Here is a 6888-nt window from a genome sequence, read left to right as displayed (position 1 = left end):
CATAGTCGCGCCCGCGGCAAGGCATCTCCAGAATATTACAAAGTTGGGGAAAGCAGAGGGTCGCGCCCGCGGCAGAAATAGCCGCACCCGCGGCACAGATAGCCGCGCCCGCGGCACCATGGGTCGCGCCCGCGGAGCCTGGCAGCGTTTTGCAGATTCAAACGGCCATAACATCTGTTCTAGGAAGCCTCTTGGGGTGTGCAACCTACCGTTGGCAAGGCATCTCCAGATAATTGCAAAGTTGGGGAAAGCAAAGGGCCGCACCCGCGGCACAGATAGCCGCACCAGCGGCACCATGGGCCGCGCCCGCGGAGCCTGGCAGCGTTATGCAGATTCAAACGGCCATAACTTCTTTTCTAGGAAGCCTCTTAGGGTGGGCGACATACCATTAGAAAGAACTTCAAGTCTTGTTTCCAACGCAATTTGAAACGCCTCAATCCGATGTGTAGATCAAAAGGTATGGCTGAAAGAGTGAACAAGACTCGGTTTAAGGCCTTCTACGAGCTTCAAGCTTTCTTGTCTCAAGCTTCTTAGCTTCTTTCTTAGCTTCAACCTTCTTCTATTGCACTTTATTGCCTTTTCTCATGTCATAAGCATCAAAGAAAGCGTCAAGCACCTACACAAATAGACCAAGAGAGAAAAGAGTGAAAGAACACATAAAAAAACATGCAAATCAAGCTAGAAGCTGAGCAAAAAAGCATATTATTCACAACTAAGGCCTAAAACCATAAACTAGGAAAAATATAACTAAAACAAGACTAAAAGGAATATAAATAACAAAGAAACACCGAAATAAACCTAAACTAAGGGAGAAAAACGCCCTAATATGTGTCATAAATGACACTTATCAGGTTCAAAACCCGTAACTCACACTTTTTTTTTTTCTTTCCTCATTTTCCTGAGCTTACCTTCCCAAGTTCCCAGCTTTCCTCTTCCTCATTCCCCCAAATTGCAAAACCCTAACTTCTTCCTCCTTCTCTTCCCGTTCTTCCTCCTTCTCTTCCCGAGTTCCCGGAGAAGCAGAAAACGGCAGCACGGCCTGGTGACGCCACTGCAAAGCAGCCAGCAGGGCAGCATACCCACCACCCACCGTGTATGTAGGTAAGTGAATTTGGGGATTTTTTTTGCAAATGTAATTTACTTCTCAATTTGGGGATTTTTTTTGCTAAATCGTTGAATACTTGAAATTCATATGCTAAATTGCTAATATACATTACGAATTGGGGATTTTTGTAAATTTCTGAAGTTTGGTTTTAATTTTCTAATTTACTTCTCAAGTTCTCAATTTGGTGATTTTTTTTGGTCACATTGTTGAATTTCATATGCTATTTCCGTATTTCGTTTTCTGCCTTCTGGTTTTCATAATTTCATATGCTTTTTCGTTTTCTTCCTTCTAGATTTCATTTACTAATTGACTGTAAGCTTTAATTACAATAGTTTTAATTAGCCTTCTAGATTTATCATTCATTCATTGATTTCATTCTGCATTTATCATGTGTGTGTAGCAGACCAGCAGTATATACCATGAGTTTAGAGTCATTTTGGAAACGTGCTGGGAAGTCACAAAATTCTTCAACTTGTTCTTCACCTAGTTCAAGGGATCCTCCAATAGAAGAACATGTGTCACCTAATGATGATGAGGTTCCTATTGCTGCAACAATTCCACCTCCTAAGAACACAGGTCCAAGTGTTCCAAATTCTGCTGCTGACTCGGATGATACTCGCATTTATGATGTTGATCTTCTTCCACATGACCTTGGAAAAAGAATTCCAATTATGGAGTATCCTCCTAATGATCGAGATGCCGTAAGGAGAGGCTATATAACAAAGAAACGTTGTGATCCACGCACACATAATTTTCCTCAAAGAAAAGTTAGAGGTATGCGCCGTTTTATTGTTACTTGGTTTGATAAATATGAGTGGCTTGAATATAGTGTTGAGAAAGATGCGGCTTTTTGTTTTGTGTGCTATTTGTTCAATGATAAAGTTGATTATTCTTTGGTTGTTTAATGATTCCTTTATTAAAGGGGGATTTAGAGGATGAAATAAGACTGGTAGATTTGATGTTCATGTGGGTGGTCTTGGTAGTTTCCATAATCAGGCTAATGAGAACTATAGTATGTTTATCAACCCAAAGACATCAGTTGCTGAATCTCTTTGGACTTATTCTAAGGAAGCTAAAATACAATACAAATCTCCCTTGACTTATTCATTGAAATGTATTAGATTTCTTTTAAATCAAGGTTTAGCTTGTCGTGGGCGTAATGAAAGTGAAGAATCTTGGAATAGGGGTAATTTTCTTGCACTCTTAACATGGTTTTCAGAAAATAATAGTGAGGTATCAAAGGTTGTTCTAGGTAATGCCCCGGGAAATAATCGAATGACTAGTCCTCTAATTCAAAAAGAACTTATTAATTGTTGTGCCAAAGAAACCACTAGACTTCTTATTGATGATATTGGGGATGACTATTTTGGAATACTGGCTGATGAATCTAGTGATGTATCTCAAAAGGAACAAATGGCTCTTTGCTTGCGTTATGTCAATAATAAAGGGAAGATAAATGAGAGGTTTCTTGGAATTGTACATGTTAAGGATACTACTGCTTTGTCACTAAAGAGTGCAATTGAGTCTTTGCTTATGGAATATTCATTGAGTTTGTCTAGAGTTCGTGGACAAGGTTATGACGGTGCTAGTAATATGAGGGGGAAGATAAATGGCCTTAAGACTTTGATCATGAATGAAACAAAACAAGCCTATTATATTCATTGTTTTGCTCACCAACTTCAATTAACCCTTGTTGTTGTTGCGAAGGATAATGATGATTGTATTTGGTTGTTTGATCAACTTGCTATTTTGTTTAATATTATTGGTGTTTCTTGTAAGAGAAAGGAAATGATTAGAGAAATACAATCTCATCATATTCTACAAGCATTAGAACTAGGAGAAATTGAAAGTGGGCAAGGTTTAAACCAAGAACATGGCTTAGGTAGGCCTGGTGATACTAGGTGGGGATCACATTACAAAACTGTTTCAAATGTTACCGCATTGTATGCTACTATTGTTAAAGTTCTTGAGAAGATTGGATAAAAAAAGATTTATAAGGATGATCGCGTGAAGGCTATCACTGTCATGTCTACATTTGAATCATTTGAACTTGTATTTATGATACATTTGATGTCCGAAATATTTGGGATTACTGATAAATTGTGTCAAGCTCTGCAAAAGGGGGACCAAGATATTGGTAATGCCATGACATATGTTAAATTGGCTAAGGAGGGATTACAACAAATGAGGGACCATGGGTGGGAAGACTTTTTACATCTTGTGGTTTGTTTTTGTGTTAAACATGATGTAGAAGTTCCTCTTATGGATGATATGTATGTTCCTCGTGGAAGGTCAAGACGCTTCTTTGCCAAAGTTTTAAATCTTCATCGATTTCGGGTAGAAATGTTTATAAGTGTCATTGATTTACAACTCCAAGAGCTCAATAGTAGATTTGATGAAGAAAATATGGAGTTACTTATTTGTGTGTCATGCTTAAACCCGATCAATTCATTTGCGGGATTTGATATGCAAAAGTTCTTGAGACTTGCTGAGTTGTATCCCAAAGAGTTTCCAACTAATGATATGACGATGACTGCACTTCGTCATGAGCTTCAATTTTATATTAATGAGGTGCGCCAATATGCAAGGTTTGGAGACTTGAAGGGCATTCATGAGCTTTCTATGATGCTTGTTGAAATAAATAACCATACTACTTACAACTTAGTTTACTTGCTTATAAGACTAGCATTGATCCTTCCGGTTGCAACTGCAAGCGTGGAACGAGTGTTTTCATCAATGACATACATAAAAAATAAGTTGCGAAATAGTATGGGTGATCAACTATTGAATGATAATTTAGTCACTTTTCTTGAGAGAGATTTATTTTCAAGAGTTAGTGATGATGATGTATTGGAACGCTTCCAAAGTATGAAGACTCGAAGAATGCTTCTGTAGTCTTTTTTTTTTCTATGTGTAATCTATTTGTAATCCATAGTTTGAACTTATTTATGTACTAAATATTTAATTATTATATTTTTATTCCTTTGTTAATTACGATTTCAAATTTTCGAAGTTTCGAACCCACACTTCGAAAATCCTTGTGACGCCACTGTCTGCATTATGATATTTATTTGTTAAGTACTGAGCATATGCAGCACCTATATTATGTCGGCTGCCTGAAGAATCCCTTGACTGGGTAGCTTGGGACTTGACTCAAACAGGCCCAAGCGGCAACGGCGGATCAAAGGCGAGAGCACTACCTTGATTTTCAGGCTGAGGGGTAACATCACCACCAGCCGCATTGGAATCGTATGCTACAGCAAGCACCTGGCTTGAGGGAACCTCAGGCTCCCCAGTTCTGGCCTAAGCCGGCCCTGAACTCAACCCTAGATCTTGCAGACTTTCTCCTGCTGAAGTAGGCCTCTCAGAAGCCGGCGGTCTTTCGGCAAAGGCAGGGGCAGGGGCAGCCGGGACCCTGCGCCTTTGTGAAGAAGGTTGCGAGGGATCCTCTCCCGGCCTCTTCAGCATTTGCCTTAGGAAACGAGGAACGTTCTTACTCCCCGTCTACAAAAGAAAACAACACAACCGGTTAGCATCAAAACGAGCTACAAATCAAATAGACGGTACAAAGATCAACCGGTGCTTACCCCATCGTCTTTGGCCGCCAGTTGGGCCTTCTTTTTCTCGAGTTGTTCCTTCCTAATCATAGCGGCTGACTTAGCAGGAGTCTTCTCTGGAGGAATCATTTCAAGCCCTTTCTCTACAAAGAAGAAAAATAAAAATTAGAAATCATTCAAACATCATACAGGCGGCATAAGATGCCGGTTAGCAATCAACGTATGTTTGCTCCAGAAAGTGCTAAGACCGCAGGCGGAAAGGAACGCCTCGTCTTTAAACTAATCCGGATGAGGGACCTAGTATTTGAGGACAATGACTTGTGTCCCATCATCCAGAGGCAGGGTGGTCTTTTTGGAAAGACCCGTCTCCATTATTTGATCCCAGGCCCTCTCCGGTATTTTTGGGAGGGCACAATTGTTTCCCAGGAGAGCCGGGTGTTTAATGTAGCGACGCAGCCGGTGGTTCTGTTGCGGAGAAGGGAAAAAGACCGTGTAAAATTTGCTCTTCCATCTGCTCCACTTAGACGGTTTTTCTAGCGTCATCATATACTCTGGATGCGTGGTCAGTGTATACCACGCATTCCAGCCGCCTGGGGCACGGCTGAGGTAATGCATATGTGCAAACGCCTCCCAGCTAGGCGTTATGTCCTGCATTTCGCAAGCGGAGATATACACAAGAATATTCAACCATGAGTTGGGTGTGAGCTGCCAAACGCCAAGGTCATAACCCCTTAGAATGGCCTTTATGGTGTTGTGGAGTGGGAACCGGAGGACGGCTTTGAATGCCGCCTCGTAGCGGCCGAAGTAATCATCAGCATGATCCAAGTCGTCATCCCAGACGACGGATGCCTCCACAAGCGGCACAACAATCTCCCATCCGGCCCCTACCGGGCGCTTCTCCAAAAATGCCGGAAGGGTTACGTTTAAGGTGACCACGTCCCGAGTGCTCATGTGCGCCTCCGTTGGATTATTTATTGAAGGTTAATTGTATGCCTCCTCGTCCTCTTGAGGGGCATCCGGCTCCATTGTTGACTCAGTGGAGTTGGACTGTTGGACGGTCTCTTCACCGTCTGAGCTCTCGGATCTCCTTCAAGATCTCATCTCAGTTCATGTGTAAGATCTCAATCGGAGTTTCGGCTGAATCACCTGACTGGTACTCGGGGTCTACATCCGTCCACCTAGTCCGAGCCATTCTGTCCTGCACATGAACAGAGACGGTCGGATTCGCAGAAGAGTAAGGGTGGTCCAAACACCCCAGACGGCATCCCAAGTCATAGATTCAGCCGTGTCCGGTGACCGGTTGACAACTGCCCTAGACCGTGTCGTGTGTGTGTTGGGTGAGTCCATTATTCTCTAACAACCTATACAACCGGAAAAAACTCAAAAAAGTTGCAAGGGGTAGAGACGGTACCTTGAAGTTGTGAAAAAACTTGGAAGGCGGTTGACTCCTTTAAGCTAGTAGATGGAACTCTGAATTGTTGCTTGGAGATACCCCAGACACTGCTCGGACGTACCCCTTTGAAGAGCAATTGAAACTTGCAGAAGACCCAACCGTTCTTCCAAAATATGGCTTGAAGATACCACAGGCGGTAGAGACCGGATGTGTGTGTTTTGAATGCTAAAGAAAATAAACGGGTGGTCAGTCGTTTTTTAAGAAAATGGCTTGAAGATGCCCCAGACGATAAAAGACCGCCTGTGGGTCTATTGAAAGCAAGAAAAGAAAATTTACTAAAGTCAGGCGATACCTGAGAGAATTGAGCAGAGAGCACTTAGACGGTGACCGGATGAGTGTGAAGAAAGGAAATGGTTAAATGCAAAGGCAGCCGGTATCAGAGCTTTTTCTCTCAAGAAGTTTGTGAAAATTTGCAAAGTGTTGCAAATGAAGGTAGGGGTTCCTATTTATATAAAGAGGCAGAAGGCGAACGGTCACCTCCCCCTCACTCTCAAATACGAAATTCGAATTCAAAAAAACAAAAATTTGAATTAAAAAAAAAATGGAGGGAAGGAGACGAACTCTCACCTTCCCAGAATGTGACACCTGTCATAGCTGCCACGTGGCAAGCCACGTCACACCTAAAAGGGGTAAATGATTGGGGTAAAATTACCCTATGCCACATGGCCCAATGGCATGCTAACACGTGTCATCCCCAGAGAGGCCCAATGGGATCCAATCGGATGCTGACACGTGGCACTATAACCCTAATAGGGGAACTGATCCTCTTTAAC

The 6888-nt window shown here is 42.2% G+C and overlaps 2 protein-coding genes across 2 annotated transcripts; both read left to right on the top strand.

The window, feature by feature from the left end:
• Positions 1-1524: 1524 nt before the first annotated feature.
• LOC110685135 (zinc finger MYM-type protein 1-like) lies at positions 1525-3088 on the top strand. Its single transcript, XM_021861598.1, has 2 exons — positions 1525-2001; positions 2102-3088. Exons 1-2 carry the CDS (start codon positions 1525-1527, stop codon positions 3086-3088), a joined length of 1464 nt encoding a protein of 487 aa, XP_021717290.1.
• Positions 3089-3130: 42 nt separating this feature from the next.
• On the top strand, positions 3131-4000 carry LOC110685134 (zinc finger MYM-type protein 1-like). The gene has a single exon (XM_021861597.1). It carries the CDS (start codon positions 3131-3133, stop codon positions 3998-4000), a length of 870 nt encoding a protein of 289 aa, XP_021717289.1.
• Positions 4001-6888: the final 2888 nt, after the last annotated feature.

The sequence above is a fragment of the Chenopodium quinoa genome, unplaced genomic scaffold, assembly GCF_001683475.1.
Source record: "Chenopodium quinoa cultivar QQ74 unplaced genomic scaffold, ASM168347v1, whole genome shotgun sequence".
Lineage (NCBI taxonomy): Eukaryota > Viridiplantae > Streptophyta > Magnoliopsida > Caryophyllales > Amaranthaceae > Chenopodium > Chenopodium quinoa.
The sequence above is the reverse complement of the archived record's forward strand: the minus strand, read 5'-3'. Positions and strand labels throughout refer to the sequence as shown.

Bases quoted from the DNA above. Each gene is read 5' to 3' on its own strand.
- LOC110685135 (XM_021861598.1), top strand. From the start codon at position 1,525: ATGAGTTTAGAGTCATTTTGGAAACGTGCTGGGAAGTCACAAAATTCT. The intron at 2,002-2,101 runs GTTGTTTAATGA...TTCCATAATCAG, and splicing joins ATAAAGTTGATTATTCTTTG to GCTAATGAGAACTATAGTAT.
- LOC110685134 (XM_021861597.1), top strand. From the start codon at position 3,131: ATGTCTACATTTGAATCATTTGAACTTGTATTTATGATACATTTGATG.